The 27,958-nt window shown below is 39.9% G+C and overlaps 1 protein-coding gene across 2 annotated transcripts; it reads right to left on the bottom strand.

Annotated features, from left to right (window-relative positions):
* wasf1 (WASP family member 1) lies at positions 1-27,772 on the bottom strand. Of its 2 annotated transcripts, none has more exons than XM_056764693.1 (10): positions 27,439-27,772; positions 10,855-11,008; positions 10,568-10,702; positions 7,700-7,853; positions 6,111-6,228; positions 4,149-4,205; positions 2,526-2,686; positions 2,264-2,434; positions 1,182-1,729; positions 1-1,072 (listed from the first exon to the last, which is right to left on the bottom strand). In XM_056764693.1, the coding sequence occupies exons 2-10, from the start codon at positions 10,985-10,987 to the stop codon at positions 915-917; spliced, it is 1,635 nt and encodes a 544-aa protein (XP_056620671.1). In that variant the 5' UTR covers positions 10,988-11,008; positions 27,439-27,772; the 3' UTR covers positions 1-914. The 2 variants fall into 2 exon arrangements, with proteins under 2 accessions (XP_056620671.1, XP_056620670.1); XM_056764692.1 differs by having other exon boundaries at positions 2,526-2,689; positions 27,439-27,771.
* Between the last annotated feature and the right edge of the window lie 186 nt (positions 27,773-27,958).

The following is a 27,958-nucleotide window of genomic DNA, read 5'->3' as shown; positions in this document are numbered from 1 at the left end:
TTAGAACCTTAAAGTTGAATTTTTATTAATTCAAGCAAACAGTTACATACATTACACGGCTTACAGTATTTTAAATCATGTTTCACTTTTCTTTCTGTTTCTTTTTTTCCGGTTTAAAACATAGAAACAGCGAATGCTGGGAAATGCAGGCAGAAGTCAGAGAACAATACATTCAACTCCTCAACATTTATACAAAACCATAAGGCAGACAAAAGAGAAGGTGAGTTCATTCAGACCGGACATCAACGTAAAGACCATCAGCTTTCAAACATGAGACATAATGTCACGGACAAGCTCTGGTTTTATGTTTGGCAAACTTTTTTAAATGGAGAAATGGAATAAATTACAGTTCACGCTAGACACTTATAGGAAATGTTTGAAAAGTACAGTCACGTCTTAAAATAGATTTTGAAAGGACACAACTCCTCAAGATAATGACCACATAACTGGATTCTGAATGACGAGAATATTAAAACAATGTTCGTCTGTTTTAATCCATGAGATACAGTACTGTATTATGTTTTCTGATCATTTTAAGATGAAAATGTCACAATGCCAAAATTGGTAATGGCCTTAAAATATGCTTCATTTCTTTCTTTTCGTCTCCTTTTTTTGGACTGAAATGTGTCCCGGGTGTGTGTGTGTTTCATCCTGAGATTCGTTAATTTTTTTCCCGTCAGAACCGTATGAGAAGCCATGAGAAGTGCTGTAATGATATTAAAAGTTGAGTTGAGTTGATCAGACGAGATCTTAACGACAGAATGAAGATGAAAGAAGGATGACGTCGACGTTCACTCAGCAGTCGACCTCGCAGGTGGAATATGTGGTAAGAAATAAGGTGACAGCAAAGCATTCTGGGAGCCTGAGCCGTCAGTCTTGATGTTCCCTGAAGAGATGGAACGGAGATCTTTCTGTCATTCCATCCAGTCGACTTCATCAAACTCAGATTCGTCCTCAGAGTCGCTGTACTCCACGGCGATGCGGCGAGAGAGGATGGTGGCCACGTCATTGCCCACACGCTCGTGTTTGGCCTCCTGTTCCCTCTGTTCCTCCACCTTCCTCAGCTGAATACCTGCACACACACACATTTCTCCTTCAGAGTCTCAGATGTTGATTTAAGCGTGACATCATTTATATGTCAAAAAACAATTTCTCCAAAAAGAAAGTCAAGCCACACCCACCTTTACGGATGGCCTCCAATAGGACGCTGCGGGCGTCGGTGATTGGCGGCAGGTTGGAGGGATACCTCTTGCCCTCGTGACCAGAATGGGCGGGTGGTGAAGACACGGCTCCCGGAGGAAAGGAGGGCATCTTGGGCGTGGTCGAGGGATGGGAGGGGCTTCTGTTGCCTTGCAGCGGCAGAGGAGGAGGAGGAGGGGGCGGAGGCAGAACGGCTCCATCTCCGCTGGAGGGCGGGCCTCTATCCTGCGGTATGCGGGCGGGTGACGAGTGAAGGGGTGGAGCCACTGGAGGGGGGGCGGGGTGTAGGACTCCAGGGGCGATCTGGAGGGGGGCGGGAGCAGGGGGGATAGCAAGAGGCTGCTGTGACGGGAGGGGGGGAATGGTATGAGGGGCTGTACTGCGCATTCTGGAACCTGATTGGCCAGCAGAGGTGGGAAGAGGTGGAGGGGGTGGGGGCAAAGGTGGAGGTGCTGGGGGCGGGGCATTTGGGTTGAGGAAGACTGGCATGCGAGCCGGAGACTGTGTGATGCTGTCGGAGAAACCTGAGCTGGAAGTGACAGAGAGAGAAGTTTGCATTACATTTTGTGGTGTGTGTGATGAAAGTGTGTATGCGTGTGTGTCTGTGATGAAGAGTGAGTGCAGGTGTTTTTGTGTGATGAAGAGTGTGTGTGTGATGAAAGTGTGAATGTGTGTTATTTGTGTCTCTGATGAAGAATAAGTGTAGGTGTGTTTGTGTGATGAAGTGTGTGTGTGCTGGTGTGTGTGCGTGGGTAGGTTTGTGTTGATGTGTGTGTCTGTCTTTGTTGGTTTGAGCTGTGTGTTTGCGTTTATTGGTGTGTGTGTGCGTGTGTGCGTGCATGTTGGTGTGTGTCTGTTGGTATGTGTGCGTGAGTTTAGTGTAGGTGTTGGTATTTGGTGTGTGTTTTTGTGCATGTTTGTGTTTATGTATCTGTGTGTGTGTTTGTATGTGTTAGTGCATGTGTGCGCGTGTTGGTCTGTGTGTGTGTTTTGTGTGTCTGTTTGTTTGTGTTTGTTGGTGTGTGTTTGTTGGGGCGTGTGTGTGTCTGTGTTGTGTGTGTACCTGAGTACAGAGGCTGATTTGATATCAGGTGGATATGTGGGTGGAGGAGGAGGCGGCTCATGTGGGCGTCCGTACGCTCTGTCTCCCGTCCGGTTCAGAAGTTCATTCATCTGTGAGTACGGTAAAGCCGCCAGAGAGAACGAGCCGTCCAAATGATCGATATACACCTGCCTGCAGCACACACGGACAGACAGCAGGTCACATCACTTCCTTTAAGAGATTTTCATACCGCAGATCTGAGATTTCTGACACACACACACACCTGCCGTCCTGGTATGTTGCCGAGCCGTTGGTGTCTTTCTGTCTGTCATCCATATCATCGTCAGCAAGCTCCGCCCCTAACGCCATCTTCTGCCAATCCTTCTTACGATCGTGAGGAGCTCGCGGGACTTTCTCTAGATCATGAGGCCTGTCGATGTTCTTCTGCTACACACACACACACACACACACACACGTTTGACATGTTTTCATTGTGTTCATTTTGTTAATGTCATATGAAGCTGATCATCAGATGTAAAGCCTAACATCATGTTATCTAGGACATGAAGGTAAGTGTTTTGTTTTCTTTTTGTGTAAGTGAAGGTGTTAGGATAAGGACTTGAATATGTGTTCTGTCAGTTTTTTTTCACTGTTGTTAAATTCCAGCGCGATGGCAAAATGGAAGTTCTTATTCTTCCTGTTAGTTGCAAGTGATGTTATAATACACTTCTTTGCAAAAAGGCAGAAGTTAAGTTATGTCATTGTGAAAAGGGTCGATACCTTTGCTGTAGGGACACAATTAAAAGCTAATTGTATTGTTTTGGATTTTCTAAATAAATGTCATGATCTAGTCACTGTGCCACGAAACACACCTCATAAATCAGTCAAAAACAGCACACAGAGTCAGTGTTACCAGTGAAATGGTTCTAAATGAGCAAACTGAGGTATTCCAACTTAAAACAGACAATGAGTTCTGATCACAATCTAACACAAGTAACGTGGACATTTCTTCAACTCAGCGAGTGAAGACCACACTTCTGGTCTCCGTTTCACATGTATAATTAATGTGATAAAATTATCAATCATTATCGTGTCATGATGCAAGAAGCTGATCACATCTGGGCAATTCCGTGAAAATGTCGACCTTACCACGAAAAAATACAAAACTTAGGTTTTTACTCTGGTAACAGCACAGATTTGAACATTTGCTTAGGGTTAGGGCACATGAAAATGAATATAAAGTCACTATTTGATGTTCTGTAAAGACGCATCACTTCTCCATTCGTTGTGTATTATTGCTTCAGGATTGTGTATTTTATTATACAGAAATCCTACAAAGGTTATCGTCTCCCAAAAACACATCTTTTTTTGTCACATTCATAACATGTTTATTTCCCTTTTTTAAATATATATTTTTTTCATAGACTGACATTTTTTATGTTTAGACTCTATCAACAAGGGTTCAGTAAAATATAAACAGATGCTTCAATATAACCCTAAAAAACACATTCTCTGAGCATTTTTATATCTCGTCCATAACACTGGAATTGCCCATGTCGTGTTTTTGCGCTCTCGTCTGACGCCCCTCTATGTCACCTATGCCACGGGCCGGCCCTGCCGCAGACAAACACACGCTGAGATAAGCTGAAGTCCAGCCGTATAAAACACATCCCAGATCAGCATTAAGAGAGTGTTAGAAGAGCAGCCAAACGCAGTGAGCACACGAGCACTGTTGAGACGTCTGTCAAGATGAAAATCATCCAGAAGTCACTTCAGTTCTACACTACATGATCACAGTTTCCTCTAGATTCGGTCGCTGGGTGAAGAGTAATATTGTTGACAGTGTTGTGAGAGTGTGTTATCAGGGTCTCTCAACACACAGCACATGATTCCTCTGTTCACGTACCTGCACAGGAAGATCTAAATATTTATAGACCTGATCATTCATCTGGTGATCCTGCAACTACAAAACAAAAGCACAAAACAAGGACACAGATTAAACAAATATATCATCAGAGCTTGACCAGTGAATGAACAGTTTATACAGATGACAGGAATGAAATATATGATGTCTTGATGCTCTTAATGTTTACGTGCCAGTAAATGGCGTTTGAAGTCACACTTTGAATCTTTTTCACCAGTGGTGAGTTGCTATGAAATAAAAATGAGTTGAAACTGATTGAACTTTAAAATGAAAGGCAGCAGACGATGTGAACAGTGCAAGTTTAATATTGTGTTAAAATGATTTCACTTCAAATAAGAGAGTTTAGTTCGCGGTCAAATCATTCATCAAACTGTGATCTGTGACTGAAACTGAAATGAATTCAATAAAAAAATGAACACGTCCAGATTGTTTTAATCACATGTACACTCATACACACACAATGAAAATGATTTTGTTGATGTTTAGTACAGTATAAACGCTGATAAACAGTGTCAAACCATAACATGAAAATAAGTGAAAAGTTGAATAAATCAGAATATCAAACCGTTGGTGAGGATCCCTCTCTTCAGTGTGTTCTGTGTGTACTGCTCACTGCACACTTTCATTTACTGCTGACTGCTGACATCAGCACTCTGTGTGTGTGCGTGTGTGTGTGTGCGTGTGTGTGTTTCTGTGTGTGTGTGTTTCTGTGTGTGTGTGGCCTTGTTTTTATATCCCAGTGAAACATGAATGCACACAAACTCATGAGGACTCGTGTCTCCGTGGGGACCAAAATTTATGTCCTCATGAGCAAAAAAGCTTATAGATCGTACTGAACAATATTTTTTGAAAATCTAAAAATGCAACAACTTTTCTTTGATCTTTATGTTTAGGGGATAAATTATACACTTTGTACAGTATAAAAAACATTACGCCTATGGACTGTCACCATCGAGATAATAAACCAGACTGCGTGTGTGTGTGTGTGTGTGTGTGTGTGTGTGTGTATGTGTGTGCGTGTGTACTCCACAATCTATTATGACAAAAAGTGATCTGATTGAGGACTTTTTCTATCTCATTTGTAAACACTTAATAACAGTAAACACCAAATCTGTCAAGAGGAATATTTATTTGACTGATTCTGAGAATCTCACATGCATATCATGACTCCAAACAAACACTGTTACACTTTACAATTACCATAACATGGAGAAAACTACACACACACACACTCACACACACAGCACACCACAGTGAGAGTCCTGTCAGTCGACATCAGTGTACTGCGCAGACACAGCCACAAGCTCAAGCCAGAAATAACTTCAGTTGTGTTCTTGTTCTTCTGAGTTCAGACCAAGGTTCATACTCACACACACGCACGCACACATGCACAAAGCACATCGACACACACGCACGCATGAAAGCACACACACGTATGCAAACGCACACTCACACACACACGCGCACAAACGCACATAAGTGCAAATGCACACTCACACACAAAGACATACCTGCATAAACGCACATTCGCGCAGGCAAACGCACAAACACGTGCGCAAACGCACACTCACACACACTCTCTCTCTCTGTTTTACACACTCTTCTGCATTTGTGTTCAAAGTTTTTTTTTATTGGTGACAGACTGTTAGTGTAACTGATATGTGAGAGTGACATCAGATCTGCGGTGCTTTTAAAGCTGGTATGAAATATTTGAATTGTTGATTTTTGATGTCTTGGTATTAATTGTGTTGTTTGCTCATTCTTGCTTTGATGTTGTTTTAGTCTTGGTTGCTTCTTAGTTTTACTTTACTGTATTGTGTGTATTTACTTTTGTGTTTGTACAGCCCTCTGACTCACTCTATTACAGTACAACATCAGCATTGTCAAATTGGTGTTGATCAGTATATAAACCACACCCCTCATGTAGAGCTCCGCCTCTTTTACCTTCTGTTTCCTCTTCTCTTTTCTCTTGTCCTCAGTGTCCTGCAGCATCTTCTCTCTCCACAGGTCAAAGAAAAACGACGGGTTGGTGTAGAACTTCAGACCCTCCTTCCCATCATCCCTACACACACAAGCAAGCATGTTCAGACACAGTGCCGTACGACACACTACTTCTGAATGATGTTTTCATTATGTGCATTATACAACCAGAGGTCACATGGATATCATTTGTGTACTATAAACATAACATAATTAATATCAATGATCATTGTTATAGATATCACAGTTAATGTCAGTACAGATGTTTTGTGACGACGCTTATATCAATGGAATGATTCAGTATTCTTTATTTCATTTATCAAATCATTTCATTTGTACATTGTTTTGTTGTTGTAAAAAATGGGAAATGTTTTTAAGTAATTATAGTTTTGATTTTAGTTTTATTAATATTTTCATTTACCTTTTATTTTTAGATTTGTCGTTTTTGTGTTCATTTTAGTTTAGTTTTAGCAATTTTGGTTTATTTTATTCTATAATTTCTTGGTTTATTTTTAATGTTGTTATATAAGATTATTTCATTTTTATTGCGGTTTTATTTTATTTATTATTATAATTTTACTGATTTAAACTTAAAGTTTATTTTTGGGGCAACATTTGAAGTTTTTCCTATCATTTTCTCGGTCAATATTTTACATTATTTTATTGAACAGTACCGTTTTCAAAGTTTTAATTTAAGTGGACTAAAATACCCTTCCTTTGAATTGAACCCATTTATAAATATGAAGTGAGATGCAGTTCTATGCATCAACGGTAGATGGCGACAGAGAGAATCTAAAATGAGTTAAAATATTTTTAAATGACCCCTGTATGACTCAATATTATTAAATATATCAAATACTGTAGATATATATTGAAATATTTATAAAACAGATTCAAACTATGTAAAAAAATCTAGATGATTTCTTCTCTGTCAGTCACCTGAAGCTGTTAAACACAAGAGGTGTGAAAAGAGCTCAGAATGAGACTTACACGTCACTTCTGTTAACACTTCTGGTTTATTTCTCACATTCTCTCTCTCTATCTCTCTCTCTCTCTCTCAGAACAAATTATTTTTCTTCATTTTGTCCTGTTTAATTTCGGCTTGCTGCAGAATGTGTATATAAACAGGGCAAAGATAGAGGACAGAAGACAGAATCTTACCGAAATCAAAGAGTTTATATAGAAGAAAAGCGTTGATATTTATCACATTAATATCAATAACACAGATGTGGTGACACTCCACATCTCATTGGTTCTTGCGTCTCTCATGACAAAACATCCACATGACAGACAACTAGACACGCGAGAGCCACTGACATGTCAAGTTATCAATTTGTCGCGATATTTCAATTCATCACTTGTTTGTTTTTGTTTCAGTTTGGCTAAACACACTAACATCAAGCAATTTTTTTTTTTCACCAAAATGTACGTTTTCTCTTCAGAAGTCACTTTGACGGCACATACTAGATCTCCTTTAACAAAGAAAAATGCAGTGTGACGTTTGAGCGTGTGCAAAAGCGACCAATGAGTATGGAGCAGACCGATGCACTGACCTGTAGGGTGTGAGGATGTTGAGTGGCGGCGGCTCCTCACACACCTCATACGTCTCCTTCATGGGGATCGGCAGAGACAGACGCTCAAACAGCTGCTGATCTTGAATGGTGGAGCTGCGGAAAGCTTTTCTCATGGTGATATCCTGAAGAGACACTGAGAGAAACACAGAGACGTGTGACACAAACCTTCAACCACACATCAACACACGAAGAGTCTGGAGGTGTAGATGAATGTGGATTGAACAGGTCAAATCATCTGGGCCCGCATTCATGAGAGATCTTAGCACAGCGATGCTCCTAGTGACCAAATTTGTGGAAATGTGGGTGTTTCCTCTTAAAATGACAGAAAAGATCCTAGAAAAGAAACAAGTCATTCATGACCCATAAGAGAGCTCTAATGTTTCAAAATTGTTAGGAGTGTTTGTGACTGATATTATTGAGACATGCTAACATCTCGACATAGCGCCAGAAATAGAAGTAATCACTACATTAACATATTATACAATAAGATACAACAAACTACGCAGCACAGATGATCCATCCCAATCCTCTGTGAGGTGACGTGATCGACAAAGAATTACAACACTTTCACAACATTATTGTGTTGATGTTCCTTTCCTATCAAATACATCTAGTATGACATCAGCAGCACGGTGAATAAAATTAAAAATAGACATATTTAAAATTATATATATATATATATATATATATATATACACACACACACACACACACACACACACACATGCAAACAGGAAAAATCACAACTTAAAGCTCCCATTCACCTCGATCCCATTTTTCACCCTTTACTTAGTGTGTAATGTTGCTGTTAGATCATAAACAATTTCTGCAAAAAAATAAAGCTCAAAGTTCAGTGCTAAGCGAGATATTGTCTTTAACAGAATTCACTTTTCAAGGACTACAGAACGGGTGGATCGGACTACAGCCCTCTACTTCCTGGGTACATGATGTCACCCTTCCGAGTGCTTTTAAAAATCCCCCCATGGGATTATCCCTAAAAAGGGGCGGGGTCTTCCTCAGAGAAAGAGTCGCTGGAGTAGTGTTTGGTTATCAGAGATTGTAAACATTTGACTGAGCTACACACTAAACTACTTTCACTTTCATCACAGTCCTACAGATGGGCATAAGAGTTCAGTGACACACATTCTAAGATAACCGACTGTCAAATAACAGCTTCATGACTTTAACATCGGCTGTGAAAGCTGTTCTGTGTAATACACTGATATTGTGTGTGTGTGTGCGCTTACCTCTAAAACACTTCTATTAAACGTCCTTTGAAGTCCTGCTAGCAAATGTCTCCTGATCAATCTGCTTGTTTTATTATTCAACTCGGATCCAATATAAAAAGGCAAAACTAACACCTCTGTTATAAGTGTTCATTAATATAACTGGTCTGATATATTCGGTCTGGTGTCATTTCCCTCGCCATAATAGAAAAAAACGTGATATCTAACAAAGATTGATGTTTGCACATGAACTATCAGACCTCTGTTACACTTTGATCGATCTGCATGTGTTTAACTGATGAAGTGAAGTTGACACCATTGTTACTCTTTAATAATAAAAGGGTTTTTAAATTAGAAACATGAACATCCATTGTTAAACACCCAAAAACACAATTAAAACCTCAAAAGCAGGAAAAGACTGGCTCCTTCAAAGAAAAATACCCTTCTTGGGCAACCAACCAATCACTGTCTTCAAAAGACTGTGTCAAACACACCAACAGGGTCAGCCCCGCCTCCTCACTAAAATCAAAGTTTTTGTCCTGCTCAAAGTTGCTCTTGGATGGTCCTGAATGGCTTTTAGGCTCAGACTTCTACATAAAGGTTTTTAAGCTAAATGAGGATCTTTCTGAGAGGACTGTAAGAAGCTTTGATAACACGTGACCTGATGCTTACAGTAGTCTGTGCTGCAGACAGACAGAACGTCTCTTCTTCTCCCTCTCATGTGAACACGTCTCTTCTGCAGTAATCCACAGTAATACACTTATTAGCCTTTTAACGCCTCACGAAAGACAGAAGCTCCTCCGTCAGCTGACGGCTTTATTGAATTGAAATCCTCTGTGGCCGGATGAAGAGAAGCTGACGGGGACTGGTGTGTGTGTGTGATGGGGAATAATGCTTCTATTGTTGAGCACACACACCAGACAACACAACATCAACTGTCACTGAAAGAGGTTTGAGCTGATAACAACACTAGAAGAGAGACGTCTCGCTCTCTAGTGCTGCTGACTCAGGCTTTACTTCAAGTGTGTGTGTGTGTACGCATGTGTGATGAAGAGTGTGTGTGCCTGCGTGTGTGTTTGATGAAGAGAGTTTATGTGTGTGATGATGAAGAGTGTTTGTGTACAGATGTGTGATGAAGAGTGTGTGTGTGATGAAGAGAGTGTGTGATGAAGAGTGTGTGTGTGTGTGTGTGTGTGTGATGATGAAGAGTGTGTGTGTACAGATGTGTGATGAACAGTGTGGGATGAAGAGTGTGTGTGTGTGTGATGAAGAGTGTGTGTGTGTGTGTGTGTGATGAAGAGAGTGTGTGTGTGTGTGTGTGTGTGTGATGAAGAGAGTGTGTGTGTGTGTTCTTGTGTGTGTGATGAAGAACGTGTGTGTGTGTTTGATGAAGAGAGTGTGTGTGTGTGTGTGTGTGTGTGTGTGATGAAGAGTGTGTGTGTGTGTGTGATGAAGAGAGTGTGTTTGTGTGTGTGTGTGTGTGTGTGTGTGATGAAGAGAGAGTGTGTGTGTGTGTGTGTGTGTGATGAAGAGAGTGTGTGTTTGTGTGTGTGATGAGAGCGTGTGTGTGTGTGTGTGTGCGTGTGTGTGTGTGTGATGAAGAGAGTGTGTGTGTACGTACACTCCTCTTCTTTGGGGTCGAGTTGAGTGACACTGATTGACAGGCGGTCGACTCTGTCCTGAAGTGCGTTCACTCTGAAGGAGAAGGCATGTGCTTCATTAAAGAGCTCTCCAAACACATCCTCTGCATATTTACCTGCAAACACACACAGACACGCATGTTGACAGTAATTCACTCACGTGTTCAAGTGTTCTAGAAGGTTTAAATTCAGACATGTTACAGTAACAATGAAAACTCTGAGATATATACAGTGTGTAAGGTGATGATATATGAAGACAGTTACTGACTGAGACTGCTGAGCTGTCGGATGACGTTGGCTAGCGAGATGTTGGTCACACACTCCAGTTCATTTTTAATGGCGTGCGGCACAGCCGTGTGACACAGGTGACGCGGTTCGATGCTGCGCTTTACCAGCGGCATCCTGTCTCACTGCCACCACACCTGACCACACAGAGAGAGAGACCGTGAGAGAGAGATTCATTAGATAGACGTCATATTCCACATGTTGATACAGACACACACACGAGCAGCTGTGAGATCTCTGTGAGAATGTGCACCTGTTCAATAAAGAAGAATGAGAGATGACATCATCAAGTGTGACATCACATCATCTACTGACACTACAGACCTACAGATACTGCCTGAACTGAAAACAATTGAAACTTTTCCTCAAACATGTCGTACAGAAATAAAAACAGTTGTGAGTGTTTTTGATATCATTGTGTGATTTATTTATTATTGTTTGCCCACAGTATCAAATCAGTAATACAACGTATGTATATTTCTACATATACATGTAAGAGAATGTACAAAGCCTGAAAGAAGTACAAAAGGAAACACATTTGTGTGATTAATGAGAAGTTTATATTGTGTGGACAAGTGACTTTAATGCACACATACACACACCGCACACACACAAATTAACACACACATACATGTGAACACACACACACATACACACTGTTACGCCCTCAAAGGGGAGAGTAACAGATGAATGAGGGGAGAAAGAGAGACATTTGCACATTCATTTATTTAAAGGCCTCTAAGCCATTTCAAGTTCAACAAGTCCATCAAGCTTCGCCCACAAAGAGTTTCAAGATGCTTCACTCTTTCTAGAAGGAATCCAAGCCGCCCTTAAAAGACACGGGCACACCTATGTACCAGTGTGACCAATCCAGATGAGTAATCCTGAAGTACACACAGCACACCTGTAGGAATACAAAGAAGCAGCAAGGCGTCACAACCGTGACACACACACACACACACAGATGTCATCTAGACCCACATTGACTCTGTGTTCTTGTGACATTATAATCTCATCACTGTTGCCATGGCAGCAGAGGTTCATCAGTGTTTCTCTGAACATATCATTTAACATCCATCACTGTCAGACATCCTTCAAACACACACACACACACACACACATAAACACAGACACATTTCATGATGAAACTCAAACAGCATCAGCTCAGCCACTGCGCCTCTCGATGAGAGAAACTCCAATCTAACACAATCACACCAAAACTAAAAACACTTTATCCTCATAACAAACCCAAAACTCACTTATGATGACCTGATAATAATCCTCATCTCTACTGGAGACGTTTACCTCCATGAATTCAATCTGCCAAAGGAAAAATAATAAGGATTCTCCTCTGACAGGGTTTAGAAAACAAGCCGACAGCAAACACACAAGATCTGCTGGAAAACACTTCACCTTCATGTCAAAATGATCCCAACATTAAAAGTGTATTTGAAGTTGTACTCGATTAAGATGAAAGGGTGAATGTAGAGTAACTGGTTTAAATATCCTTCCAGTTCTGAAGAGTTGAGTATCAAAATCTCTCACTGAAGATATTCACACCATCACACGTTCAGATCACATATAAAACTCATGATCCATTAGTCACGTGTGTCCAGACTTCAGCTTGTGTGACTATGACTGTAGTATGATGAAACTGAACCTCACGACATATTACATCAATTCAGATTTTATGTTGACGTAAACATTAGAACAAATGGAGAGGAAATGAGCAGATAACAATTGACACAACACCAAGAGAAACATCCTATGAGTCTTTTTTACAGACTTTAATCTCCACGACAACTGAACACTGATATGTTGGACATAACCACCCGTCCCAAAACCCATCAGTGTGAATATTCACACATCCCAGAATCCCGTGAGAAAACACAGACGCACACACACAACAGAGTGCAAATATCCCAGAATCCCCTGAGACGCACGCACACACACACACATACAGTTTGGTGTTTTTGTTGGGACTTGTTCTGAACTTCTATTTCCTTTTAATATTTTTTGATGTTTGATGATGTCATATGTGTGTGATGGCATGAGGGGCAAGTAAATGATTGATGAGAAGTTTTCATGTTCAACAATTCATTAAACATCACACTGTGTCTACACCGGACGCGTCGCGATGCGACAAAAGACATTAGAACCCATTATATTTGACATTTCATTCACACTGAATGCGCCGCATGCTTTTGTTGTACTTATGTTGTCACAATTGCTTCCATTGCCTTCCCCACCTGTAAGTCGCTTTGGATAAAAGATAACTGACTAAATGTAAACGTTACATTGGGTTCACTCAAAACGCGAATTAAGCGTGTTCAGCAAGTAGATGAAATACAAAGTTAATGCAAAGAAGTGTGTAAACGCAAAGTCGGGCAGCGCGATTGCCGCCAACGCGCGTTAAACTCGTCTTCCGTCAAGGTTGATAATAGGAGTGGGAATCATAGGGTACATGGCGATACAATACAGTATGCAATAAATTGCTCACAAGGATAATATCACGATGTGACAATTCTACGATAGTCCATATATTGTTTGGCTATTCTATAGGGAAACATCACGGTATCTGACTAACTATGAAATCAAAATTCCCATGAAAAGCAGAAGTGCAACATCTGTCTCTTTATTCAAGTCCAAAAAAGTAGGTGACATATTACCAACATGAGGAATATTTCAAGTAAATGAAACATTTTATGCTAAAATTAAAGAATTATCTTTTTCTAAACTGAATTTTTTTACTTTTTATACGGGCACATTTCAAAATTTAACAGCCACTTATTTAAAACTGGGAAAAAATCTTAGTGTTAACCAGCTTAAATAAAATAAACCTAAAAAACTATTTTAGTTCAGCAACTTAATTAAGCAAATTAACGTAAATTCACAAATATGCATGGAGCATTATTTATTTTTGAGGCAATCTCTCTTTCTGAGACGAGTTATTTCATGTTTCCCTCATTTGCGGGTTAAGCGCCACCCAGTGGATCCATGATGTAATAACGCTTGGAAATATATTCAGACATCCTGTTTTATTAATAAATTAAAAGATCATATTTGGCGCAGCGTATCGAACCTCATATCGCATGGAGAAGGACGATGATACATCGCCATATCCATATATTGTCACACCCCTAGTTGATAATGTTTGTCAGAATGCGTCACTAACGCGGAAATAACAAACTCTTCCCGCGAGTTATAAAGAGCGTGGAACGCGATTGTTCGCGTTTGGTGTGAACCCAGCATTAGTAAAGGTTTCAAACACTAAGCGTCCTCTGAATTAAGGCTGGAATACACTACAAGACTGAACAGATTTTTTCAAACCAGACATCACACACTTGCAGACTTTTGGAAAGTTTCAGATAGAAACACACTAGCCTATCAAATCTGAAGACATTCTACAACAAGTCCAGACTGAAAATCTGAGCAAAAGTCTTGTAGTGTATTCCAGGCTTTAGAAAGAGCAGAAAAACGTTTCTTTCTGTCTCGGCCTGTGTGATTTAAATCACATCGTGCAGGATACTGACCCCCGTGCGAAAGATCTTCTGTGATGCAATTACTCATTTTGACAGAGACCAATGGGAGACAACGAAACGCTGCAGCAGCCAATCAGAGAGCAGATGACTTGTCCACAGCCAATGAGAGCGCTGATGTCTGGAGGGATGATAGAGCCAACAGATGGTTTCCATTAGAACCTCCTGAGGTCTCTCACATGAGAAAATAAAGACACGTCCATGAGCCTCACATTCTTACATAACGCTCGTCCGGCCCATGAGGTTACAGGACTGCACCGTACAACTGACAACAAACTGATCCAATGTGAATATACTGTCACCGGTTACTTTAGATTTAAGCGTCTGACAAGCGACACAAAATATACACAGTCATACTATAGTAATGCTGTTATTGAGGTCACTAAATAACTCTTTTACAATTCAAATAGGATCAAATGTGACGTTATCATGACAAGCCTGCTGGTCATGTGACCATTTTAAATCTTAAATTAATAACAGAAAATAAACTGAAACCAGAGAAAATAAACTTGCATAGCAAAAAAATAATAATAATAATGTATAGAACTATATTATATAAATAAATCTATTTTGAAAAAAATTATAAATAGACACAAAGCGAAAGAGAAGAAAATAAACATTAAAAACTTTAAACACTACAGCCTGTAGGATGACCCCTCAGAGCTTCAGATACTGTATCCCATAATACAATGCACTGGACTTGACCTTCCGATTTCTTTGATCACTTCTGAAGTCTGATCCACATCAGCATTAAACTCTCTGTATGATGTTGTGTGCTGATCCAGGATCAGTTCTACAGTCTTCATGTGTAATCGAATGTAATGAAACAGTCACGCCGTGACCTTCACTGAGCTCTTCTGTGTCACACACCGCATGAATAAATAAGAAGCGAGAGGCCATGCAGATATCCAGAGTGCATTGCTTCTATCTGCCTGGACACACATTCACACACGCATATATACTGTACACACACGCCGCAACACGCAACTTAAAGAGACAGTTCACCCGACCGTAAAAATTCTGTCATCATTTCTTTACCTTCGAGGTGTTCCAAATGTGTATGAATGTCTTTGATGTGATGTACACAGAGAAAGATATTTGGAAGAATGCTTGTAACCAAACACATCTTGGACCCTATTGACTCCCATAGTAGGAAAAATGACCACCAGTGTTAAAAAAGGTCAAATGAACACTCACAGTGTATATACTGTATAATGTGGATTATGTACTGTACACTGGTGAGAGTTAATTTGACCTTTTTTAATACTGGCAATTTTACCGTGGTCATTTTTCTTACTATGGGAGTCAATAGGGTCCAAGATGTGTTTGGTTACAAGCATTCTTCCAAATATATTTCTCTGTGTTCATCACAACAAAGACATTCATGCACAACTCCAGGGTGAGTAAATCATGACAAAATTCTCATTTTTGAGTGAAGTGTCCCTCTAAACAAAACTGGATTTATCTAAAACTTATCCCGTAGTCAAGTCACAGCCTTATAAAACAGACACAGAAGAGATGTTTGTGATGTAAAGCAGATCGAAGGAGAATTTATTATAAACCCTCATCGAGAATCAGATCGACAGTGATGTTAAAGATCTCTTCCTCTCAAATCAGTCTCATCAGTTGTGTTATGTTGTGTTGCTGTGGGCCGGTTACAATTCACTCTCCGTCTTAAACATATATTTACATTAAAATAGTTTGTTTTCAAAAATCATGTTTTTTATTGTGTTATCACATTTTTGTTGTGTATTCAGGAGTATTTAGTCACTAACAAAACACACCTTTCGAATAAAGCAACACACTCTCACACACACACACACCTGAAGAGAATGTGAGTATTTTAAGCTTGATGCGCTGTCAGTACTCACACCACGAGATGCTGAAAAACAGCTGCGACACAACATCCCTCTCATGCATGAGCATCTAAACCAAACAAAATAGTTGAAAAGGCAAGTTTTCTGTGAATTCAACTAAAAAATAAATGTAAAGAAATAGAACAGCTGAACCATGAGGAATGAGGTGGACTTTATATGCGGTTCTATAAATATATATATATAATACGGTGGATGTATACCACAAGAAAAGAGAGGATCCATGCAACATGGAATGCGGCACAATAGTTGTTTTACCTCAATAATTTTGCTTTTACAATTGTTGAAGGCCAAAGTTGACTTAATTTTCTATTAATTGCACATCCCTCGCTATTAATCGATTTATATTCCCATGTCACAGATGCAGATTTATCCAGTACTTCACATTTCATTTGTATGCACTCCAACACTTGAGCCTAAGAAAAACAAATCTACAAAATCAGGGTTTGTGAGGAGACGTTTGTCATTTGAGTAGATCAGGGGCCTCATTTATAAAAGCAAAAATCCACCGCAAAGTTCTTATTTATAAAACTAAATAACTTGATTCAATAGAAATTAATCACTTCATGTCGCTATCAATAACGTACAATTCCTCATTTACTGTAGTTATACTGGATCTGTACAACATCAGCTCTTTACTCTCTTGAGTTTAATTTGATCTTTGATTCGTACTGGTTTAAAGCAACACTTTGTAGTTTTTCGATTTTAAATAATGTCTCTAAGATGCTTTCAGAGGTAGAACAACTCTTAACCGGACGAATTCTACTGCCGCTGCTCATTGAACGACCTCCTAGTGGCTACGACATGTAGACATGGTGTCTAAATGACGTTTCTGCTTTGGCCAATTCCATCTGCTAAGTAAACACATTCACATGTGTGTGCGGACAACCGTGGACCCTCCTGATGACGAAAATTACGTAAGAAATAAATACGACCTCACGTTGTGTCAATCGCAAACACACACACTGCCTCCGATATTTTCGTCCGTCATAAAAAACAGGTTAGATTTTCGCATCCGTAGCAAGCATTTTGAGTTGTCTTTTTAAACAATTCAGAGACACGGTACAACGAGAGACAGATACGAAAAAACACATACGAAAATTTCGGACTGTATGTGCAAAAAATAAATGAATTTCTTGCAACTGAATTATGTTTTAATCAACAATCACATGTAGGTTGTTGTTAATACATCATAGGTCAAAGAGCAGACGGGTTACATGACCATAAAACATGCCGGACGTAGTATGTCTGAAACGTATTCATACTTCACCCCCTAATACTATATAGATCGTAGTGTTTTAACGGCAGGTATTGTAGGTATTAGAGAAGTGGGTGTTAACCCTGTGTGTGCTGGTGTCACATGCAAATACCTGCCTTGACGTTCTCTTGTTTTGTTTTTCATTTGTATAGAGATGAATGTTCATGCAGTGCTGTTGAACTGGTTGGACGGGCTGTGTTTACACCAGATCACTTTACAGTGTTATGCGTTATGATCCTTTTTGTCACCTCCTCTAGAAACAAATCTATTTCCTGTTGTGTCAGAAATGTGAGCGATGCGGTCAGATCCGCCGTGAGTCCAGCGGTCACATGACTGGCTCTTTAACTCCAGCTGTGATGATTGAAAAGCACATTCTCCATCATGAATCTGTGATGGATCAAAGCATTCTCAAACCCTCATGATGAGGTCCTCGCTGGGCTCTGTTGGGTGTGTGGCTCTTGGCAGTGCCAGTGTGCACAGTGTGCCAATGAAAGCTCATTCTGACACATTCAGTCATTGCTACTGGTGGTATCCAAGTCAAGCAAAGTGAGATTCTGTCAGATATACAAACACACGCAGACCGTCATTTAAATAGAGAAGACGTCTGTGAAGTGACGGGGGAAGTGGGAGTTCATTCTGCGTGGACATACAGTCATTACTGTCAAAAACACACACACTGTCTGTTTAGACAAATGACAATGAACACATTGTGTGTGTCACGTGACCTGTGTCTATAGACGTCTCTCTTCAAGACTGTGACATCCATGTCTTTCACGACTTTGAAAACAAATCAAGCTCGATTCATGACCGACCGCCGGCCCATTCAACACAATTACACACGCTGCAAATACTGACGGACAACAAAACCGGCCGATGACAAAACGTACTGTATAAGACGCCTTATTCTGCACCAAAAGCATCCTCAGATGCATCATTCACAATGGAGCCCAGTCCCAGAATGCATTGCACCAAGCGTAGTTTTTTTGAATGAAATCAATAAAAGTCGGTCTATTTTCTCTGTTAGATATGTATATTTGACTTCCCGGATCGATGCACACTCTGTCCAAGAAATTCAAGATCACGGAGCAGGCGCAGTCATTCGTTGTCTGCTCAGCCTTCAAGAAGTCGAATGCATGCGCAGAGGGCCAAGGCTCAAACGTCACGGTTTACTGCTATTTATTCAAGATAAACATGTTTATTTCTACCCATATCATAGATTTCTCTTTTAAGTACATTTTTAACAACAAATACGTTTTTTCATAAATGTCATTTAACAGGTAAATGACAAATATTATCCGGTGAGTAGTTTTTCTGAGAACTTCCTTCTTTTAAATTCCAATAAAACAGAAATATTACTTATTGGAACAACGACACACGTAAGGAAAATATTTTGGATTATAATCTGCAAATTAAAGGCTTCACTGTTACTCCAACAAATACAGTTAAAGACCTAAGCGTAATATATAAGAGCGCGACCTGTAATATATAAAACACATCTCTGATGTCGCAAAAACAGCCTCCTTCAACCTTAGAAATGTTGCCAAATGACAAAATATTCTATGTGTTGCTGACGCAAAAAAGCTTATTCATGCATCTGTGACCTCAAGACTTGACTACTGTAATGCTCTACTTAGGCCATGTTCAGACTTGACTTAGCTACGTTTTCAAAAAAAGTGCTGAGCGTCTTTTAAACGCCTGCGCCGGCGTCTTCTTCTGCAGCTCAGAGTGTCTTTTGAGGTTGGAAAAAAGTTCAACTTTTCTGAAAAAAATGTCCTATGTCAAGCACCTATTTCACAGCAAACCATGACAGAGACCTGTCGTTTCCATAACAACATGCAAGAAACGTGATTGGTCAAGAAGGCTCAATCTAAAAAAAAATTAATGGCGGCCGAAACACCCGTTGGAAGATAGTTCTGTATAAATGTACGTTTAATTTTCACATCTGATTGCATTTCTAGTGAGAAATAAGTATTGTACTTTTTAAATATGTGATTAGTTATTGCAAGACCTACTCTGTTTCTCATTCAAATAGACTTCTGTCACGCTGTCTATCTGTTCTCTGGGCTACCTTCGTGCCTCCAAAGTCATGCGTTCTGGAAATATTTGTATTGTTTTACTAAAAAAGTGCATTTGTCAACTTTTTCTTGTCAATAAAGAAGTCATGTCTGAACATGGCCTTAGTGGTTGTCCTGCGTCATCAATAAACAAACTAGAGTTAGTTCAGAATGCAGCTGCCAGAGTTCTAACCATGTCCAGAAAAAACAATCACATTCAATTCAAGTTTATTTATTTAGCGCTAATGCAAAACGTGCATTGTTCCAAAGCAGCTTTACAGGAGAAAAGAAGAAAAACACGGAAAAGGTAAAGCACAGCACAGCGCATGGTGTTTATAGAACAAGCAAGATCATTCTAATGTCACTTAACCCTCATGTTATCATCCCTTCACTGGTTACCCATTAAGTAAGATTTTAAAGTTGTTTTAATGAATTATAAAGCCTTAAACGGTTTAGCCCCACCTACATAACAAAGATTCTATCACATTACAACCCATCACGCTCTCTAAGATCTCAAAACTAGCGCCGCAGTATTTGAATGAACTTCTATTGTATTACAGACCACCACGTACATTACGCTCTAAGGGGTCCTGTCAGTTGGTAATACCTAGAATTTCAAAATCAAGTGCAGGTGGTAGATCCTTTTCTTATCTAGCGCCTAAACTTTGGAATATTCTTCCCTGCACGGTCCGGGAAGCAGACACACTCTGTCAGTTTAAATCTAGACTAAAGACTCATCTTTTTAATCTTGCATGCACTACACCTCCATAATATTAATCCTCAAAGGATTTAGGCTGCATTATTTAGATCAACCGGAACCAGGAACACATCCAACAAAAAATTATGTACTTGTTGCATCAAAGAGTGCAGAACAGTACTCTACTCTCAGCCAGTCTTATCTCTTTGTTCCAAGGTTACCGCTATTATTTCAAATGCTATTAGATTATTAATGGTAATCTTAAATCTTTAATTTTTATATTTTTATTAAGCCTTGTTATGCAATCACTGTTGAGTTTGTGCAGAGGCAGCAGCTTTTGCCAGAGGGGAACTGGAATCCCCTGGTTGGGCCTGGGTTCCCCTGAGGTTTTTTTCTCTATGGGAGTTTTGGGTTCCTCACCACCGTTTGCATATTGTTTTGCACTATCTGCCTGGCCGGGGGGCTGCTTTAGAATTCATACTTGTATTCAATGTGTCTCATGTACAGCTGCTTTGTAACAATGAAAATTGTAAAAAGCGCTATATAAATAAAGTTGAGTTGAGAGTTGAGTTGAAAACTCAGGACTTTTGATAACACCTAGAATAACTTAATCCACTTTAAGGGGATTAAGGGGGTCGAGCTTTCTCATACGTAGCACCACAACTCTGGAATAGCCTTCCCGATACTATTCCAGGGTCAGACACACTCTCCCAATTTAAATCTAGATTGAAGACACATTTTTTCAGCCAAGCATTCACTTAATGCATAGTAAATGAACAGCAGCCACGCTAATTATTCTCTTTCCTTCCTCCCCCGCCTCTGGATGCCCATCCCCGAGGTAGGGAGAGATTATGCCAGGCCCAGAGGAACATCATATGCTCATCCCCACCTAGAGATTTTACACTGCGGGTTCCCCTTTACATGGAATTCATTAAGTTGTTTCTACAGTAGCCCTACACAGACAAACTGGTCAACAGAACACGTTTCATAAATAGGATATCTCCTCCGACAAAGAAACAAAAGCGTGACGACGTCTTAGTTCTGTGTCAGCCACCATAGTGCTTCAAAAGGGAGTAGTGGAGTGAGCCTTTGGGTGCATTTTGCAACCTCACTACTAGAGGCCGCTAGATTTCACTCACTGGGCATTCAAACCCAAACCCAAATAATATTAAAAGTCACAGCTGATTTAAGAGCCACTGAAACTGAATTGTGTTTCCGTTTCCTCAAAAAAACTGTTAAAACATACGGTCACATTATCATTCCTCATCTGTGTGTTTATGGTCCTGACGTCATGCGTGTATATCTCAGTTAAGACAGTGGTTAAACACGTCTCTGTGATGCCTGTTTACCAGAACACATCAAAATGACAACTCCATTAGATTCATATTGATGTGAAGACGACTTTCAGATTACTGATTTTTTCCCAATTTACATTCTTTTCATTGGCTCCTATGTGTCATTAGAGCTCCATCCTCACAGAGTCACGTTTCATCGCCTGAAGTGTGTCTTACATGAACAACAGCGCTCAGATTTCTGCCTCAAGTGTGTTCTGTGTTATGTGAATCTGCGTCCCCAGAGAGGTCACATACATCAGACTCAGGACACATCACGAGACGAGACGCCTGATTGGCCCTCACCACCAACCAAGGCCAACATTTATATAAGGATAACACCCGTGACCTTTGACCCCTGGGTCAGACACACGTGTCAGATTAACCTACAGCTCTTATTCCTGCGTGTGCAATTTGACTCGAGTTGTAAATTGAAATCATTCTAAATTAAATTCTTTATAAAGATAAACCATCTTGCATCATAAAAACTGCATTAAACAAAGCCATACGATATAGATGACAGGGTCACGTGTCATTTTACAAACAATGTGATAAAAACTCATCTAATGATCAAATATGTAAATATTTTGATTTATATAAGTTTCTTTTATCATCACGCATAAGCAGTAGCGCCAGCAAACACCCACCACCACATCTGAGAACAGCTCACCATGAGACACACAGAACCTTGGTTCACCTCATCTGACGTGGGCGATAGAGTTTTTTCTGTCTTGCCCACCGATATCAAATGAGAGGAATGATTCTTCTCCCACAGAACGCTCCGACGCATGCGCTTCTGTCTGGAGGCAGCGCGTAAAAATAAACGAAGGAAGGCGGAAAATAAATTGTCCTCGTTACTCTGCTTCACTCCTCAGCTGCAGGAGAAATCATGCATTCGCTCTCACCAACCACAAAATAAACCACACATACGTATAATAATCAAATAATCAATAACGACAGGGTCACAATTTGTAAATATGATCTATAGGTGAAATCATTCAGCGTAACTGATCAGATTATTCACCAAAATTCTTCATTCTTCTCTGACACATAAAGGTCAAGCTGTCTAAAAGAGTGATTACGTCATCGATCTCTTTACTTCTGATTGGTTCATGCATCGTCACACTCGTGTCACATTCACCTGACTAACCGCTCGCGTGAATAAAGGGGTCATATGACACTGCTTAAATGAATATTACACCATGTCTAGGCTGTTACATTCTAATGAGATTGTCGCGTCACGTCCAGTGTGGACACATTTTTTAATTAAAATGGTTCTAATTCAATATATTCTGTCTTGTCGCATCGTGCCGCATGCGGTCTACACATGGTGTTACGGTTTGTTTTAGATGTAATGTGATGTGTATACACGATTTAAGGTTGAAAAATGCTGTATTTTCCAAACATCGTGCATGTTTGCATCTCCTGTTTGCTCCGCCTCTCTAAAACGTGCAGATTTTTGACAAAGTTCATGCCTCTGAAAAGTGAGGTGTGCTCTGATTGGCCAGTTCACCAGTGTGTAGTGATTGGTGCAATACTGCAAGCGTGTGAGGGAAATGTAACGCCTCTGACCATCAGGTTCCTCTTCAATTGTACTGACAGGTACACAACCTTACTTGCGTATACATTTGGGCGGTCTAAGTCACTTAAGTCAATAACTGCACTAACTCATCTACTGCACTGTAACTGTATATCTGCATCTACTCATGTATTGCACCGTACCTTTAATAACCACATTAACTCATCTACTGCATTGTAACTTTAATAGCTAATGTCTGTAACTAATGCACACTCAAGTCACTTGCACTATTGTATAGTCTATATTGTTATCTGTTCATAACCTCCTGTACATTAATGTTCACAGTATATAGCCTTCTGTATATATTGTTCATAGAACATACCGATTGTCATATTTTTATAGTACATGCCCATCGTAAATTATTTTCCTAATATCGTATTCTGTATTTATTCACACTGTATATCTGCACTTGCTAATTGCACTTCTGGTTAGACCTAAACTACATTTCGTTACACTGTACTTGTATATGTGTAATGACAATAAAGTTGAATCTAATCTAATCTAATCTAATAAAACCACCAACTGACGTAGATTTGCACACAGAAAAACACATATTCGCACCATATGACCACATTAAATGAACTGTGTAAAGGTATGCGCTTTTTCGTATTTGGAGCTGGTTTGTACAGTTTCTCTGAATTGTCAAAACGCCTCCAAAAGTCCTTGCTACGGATGCGAAAAATGCAGAAAATCGAACCCAGTCCAAATTTTTTTATGATGGACGCAAATTTCTGACTCAATGTGCAATGGCTGTGGGTGACTTATTTATGAGAACGACTCTATTGGCCAATGCAAATCAATTTAACACAGAAAACTGTAAGTTCAGCCCTGCAGGTCGTTCGCTGTATCTGGGCCGCATGAAAATCCAGGTCGAATAGATTTAGAAGCAGTCTGACGTCCGTCACGGCTCGTGTGGATTGAAGGAGGATATTATATGAAATTATATTGTGTTATTCTCAATGTGAGTGCGTGCTCGATCTCAGCATCTCTCACAGAATCTCCTCCACAATCATCTCTTTTATTTAAGGTTGCTGTTAGCACAAACACTCTTTCACATCCCTTCACACAAGCTTTTAGTTAGCAAAGAGAAACGAGTTCAGAGCTTGTTCTGATGTCGTCTCTGAAGATTTGAGTATTCAAATGACACCGAACGACTCTGCAGAGTGTTTCCAAAACCTGTTTTGGCTGAGACAATATTCAAACTCCACGGTGGTGTTTGCTTAATAATTTTCACTTAAAATTCATTATCATAATGAGTTATGGATCCGATTCTGAACACGCCATTAAAACCCCATAAGCCATTTATAGAAAGCTGAATGTCACAGAGACTTCACAGGCTGAGCACTGACATGGATGTAATTGAAAATATTTTCATAACTATTTCACCCTCATGACTATCTTTCTTTTCAGAACACAAGCGCAGATATTTTGAAGAATGTTTATAATCAAATATCACTGAATTCCATTGACTTCCATTGTATGAACACCACTGAGACATTTCTCAAGATATCTTTCTTTGTGTTCCACTGGGACTCGCAGACAGGGACAAAGACACGAGAGAGAAAAAGCTATGACAGGATTGAGATTTTTGTTAACTTTGCTAATGAGTAAACATCTCACTCTGTGTCAGATTGAGAATCATGGGAGATGGAGTTCTTCGAGTAATCTCAAGGATTTGGCAACTTTTTGTCAAAGAATCACATCTCAGTAACACAAGGACAGAGATGGACGATGACAACACACACACACATTAACACAGACACTAATCCTCCAGTTCTTAGAGTACAGACGGGTCTTTGTGGGCTGTCCGGTCGAACAGAACGCTTGAACAAAGACTCTTGTGTCTGATGTGTCCTTGCAGCTGGAACCTACAGCGAGTTTAAGATGCTTTCAACCATCATACGACCAGTTCATCTCTGTAGCATCACTTTCTATCTCTGTTCACCTGGATCTACTAGAGAATCGTTAACAAAATGACTGAAAATTCTGATTTAATCATTTGTTGGTTTGTTTCTTTGCCGTGAACACAAAAAAGGTTCACTATGGCCAAACATGATATCGTATTTGTTAATAAAAAGTTGACAAAAGCGATTTTTTTGTTTAAAAAAAAACCGCTGGTGAAAGTTCAACTTACATTTATTCAAAACTCCAACCGGCATTTCGGCCGGCAATTTATTTTTTCGAGCTTGATCCTGCTCGACCAATCACATCCCTTGCATATTGTTATGGAAACGACCCACTAATCACTTGTCATTGGATAGCTGTGAAAAGTAGCTTGACGTAGGGCGTTTTTTTCAGGAAAGTTTAACTTTTTTCAACTAAAAAAGACACCATGAGCTGCAGAAAAAGACACTGACGCTGGTGTTTAAAAAAGCCTTTTTTGAAAACACGGTTTACTCCATAGGAATTATAATGTAATACAGATAGTAGCAGCTTTGAAAAAGAGGTCAAGCCTGAACACGGCCTTAGGTGGCATTTCTAATGTTTTAGTTAAAAATAGGTGTCAACAGTGAAAATATACGATAATACGGGTGCATATACATAAAAATGATATAATATCGTGTTTCCTTTGTGAAACTATATTGTACATTTTTGCTGAATTATTTTATGACTAGAGCTACTGTGTTCTGTATTTGTTCAGAAATTACACACGGACACATTAGGCGTGAAAGGAAAATGTACTCCATTAGATTCCATCACACCTTATCTATATAAGAAAACATCTATATGACTGATCTATCCTGCTGAAAGACAAGAAAAAGCAGATAATCTCTATTAGATGTTATGGCTATGATGTCTGTGGGTCTCTGCTGGTAATGTGTTGGGTTCTATTGATGGATGGGAACACCGCGCAAGAGAACCTTACAGAAAAACGACCCGAAACACAATCATAATGGGATGTTAAAATGGTTCTAATTGTAAACAGCTGGTTTTTCAGTAAAGATCTAATGATTAACATTCTTTATATGACAGCCTGTCTTAAGACTTCTATATAAAATCAGATCATATCATTAAGTAACTAAAACAAAATGTTGCTGTAGTGTGCGTGTTGTTTGTTTTAATTGATTTGTACTGTAAAGCATTATCAATAAAGATTATTCTGACTTCTGCTGCATGCGGCCGCTTAACGCCTACCGGTGACGATCGATTCATTTGAGTCGATTCTTTAAAAGATTCGAAAACATAATCAGATCGATGACGTTCTGAACATTATGTTGGTTAACTGCTCGCATACGAAAAACAACCTGTGGTAGATTTGGGTCAAATGGGACGCTCTGGACGATTTCCAATCTATCTGATTATATCCTAAACTTGGGGCGAAGCGCATCTTTGAATCGTTTCCGTGAAGCGAAGCTTTCCAACGAACCGAGTCGTTCAAATGAATCACGCCTTCTCAGATATCGCACCTCATTCGCCAAAGACACACTGAAAGCTGAACAACGATCGCCCACCAGACCGAGAAAAGTAGTCGTGCCTTTTAGAATATGCCATAATTTCATTTTAAGCGAATAAAAGGTTATTGATTTGAGACAAGATGGAGATGCATTGTGTTTTAGAAGTCTCGGGTTTCACAAAGCGAGTCTCTGCTGCCCTTCCCCCTGCATGCGCTCACATCTCCACTTTTACATTAAATCTCAAGATCTGATCACTTCTCTCTTTATCTTCCAACAGACATTCAGTAAAACACTATTACACAAACCGAGTGAGATGTTTGCAGTGCGATTCGGAGTCCACACAGATAGAGAGCATTTGTGTTTGATGTGATGTGTAAAATTGTGTTTGCCGTACAGATGTGAGACCCATTCACGCCTGAATAACGCATCAATCTCAGACACATGTAACCGCAGTCCAGTGATGTATATACGTGTAAGATCTAATTTCACGTTTGAATGCATATCAAAACAAATCCCATAATGTATCATAGTTAACGTACATCAGCTCTCATGTGTTGAGGATTCATCAGACTGCATTAGGCGAGTTGTTTCACACACATGCATAATTGAACCCACACCTGTCATTCAGTCCTTAAGGGCCAAGCAGTATTCGTTTACATCACCGATGCATCAACCAGACGAATGTAATGCACGACATGTAATAGGCACATTAATCTCCCATCATTCCCATGCAGAGCTGCATTATGCAATGCTCAGTTTAAAGGCAAACGACTGAGGAGAAAATGAAATAAGTGAGATGTCAGTGAATACTTCATAACAAGCGCGCATATATAATCCTACCTGAACGAAATGTAATTCACTCAAATGTGTCCATGATTTGAAGAATGCGGTTTATTCCTTAATAATTCCTCAGTGTTGAGCAGTGGTCATTTCCCACATAACGTTACAGTACTGAATACAGCTAGTGTGAATCCTGGGAAAGAGACCACCGCGGGACAGACGCACGGTCTGCGCATCAAAAGGGGTCCGGTGTGAGTATATAGCCGTTTTAATGTCAAAAACGCACGGTTATGTTCCTCTTCACGGCAGCCGATTAGTAAAAATACATAAAAGACAGCAACCCGTACGCAACCGGGCTGTGTTGCGTTCGTGTGGAGACAGAGGCGATAATTGGATATCAATGTTTGTGGCTCCACCCCTTAGGCTGCGGATGGTACGTCCCGCTTTCTATTGTCGGAGCGCAGAAGCTCCGCAACATACAGCGACCCGCCCGTGGCGGGATCTCTCATCTGATTGGTCAATACGGCACTCAAACCACGCCCGTACACCTAATCTCTGCATACACGAAATCACAAATACA

The sequence above is a fragment of the Triplophysa dalaica genome, chromosome 13 (assembly GCF_015846415.1).
Source record: "Triplophysa dalaica isolate WHDGS20190420 chromosome 13, ASM1584641v1, whole genome shotgun sequence".
Lineage (NCBI taxonomy): Eukaryota > Metazoa > Chordata > Actinopteri > Cypriniformes > Nemacheilidae > Triplophysa > Triplophysa dalaica.
This window is presented reverse-complemented; position numbering and strand designations above follow the sequence as displayed.

Bases quoted from the DNA above. Each gene is read 5' to 3' on its own strand.
- wasf1 (XM_056764692.1), bottom strand. From the start codon at position 10,987: ATGCCGCTGGTAAAGCGCAGCATCGAACCGCGTCACCTGTGTCACACG. The intron at 7,854-10,567 runs GTACGTACACAC...TGTTTCTCTCAG, and splicing joins CGACCCCAAAGAAGAGGAGT to TGTCTCTTCAGGATATCACC. The intron at 1,073-1,181 runs GTGGGTGTGGCT...GTGTGTGTGCAG, and splicing joins ATTGGAGGCCATCCGTAAAG to GTATTCAGCTGAGGAAGGTG.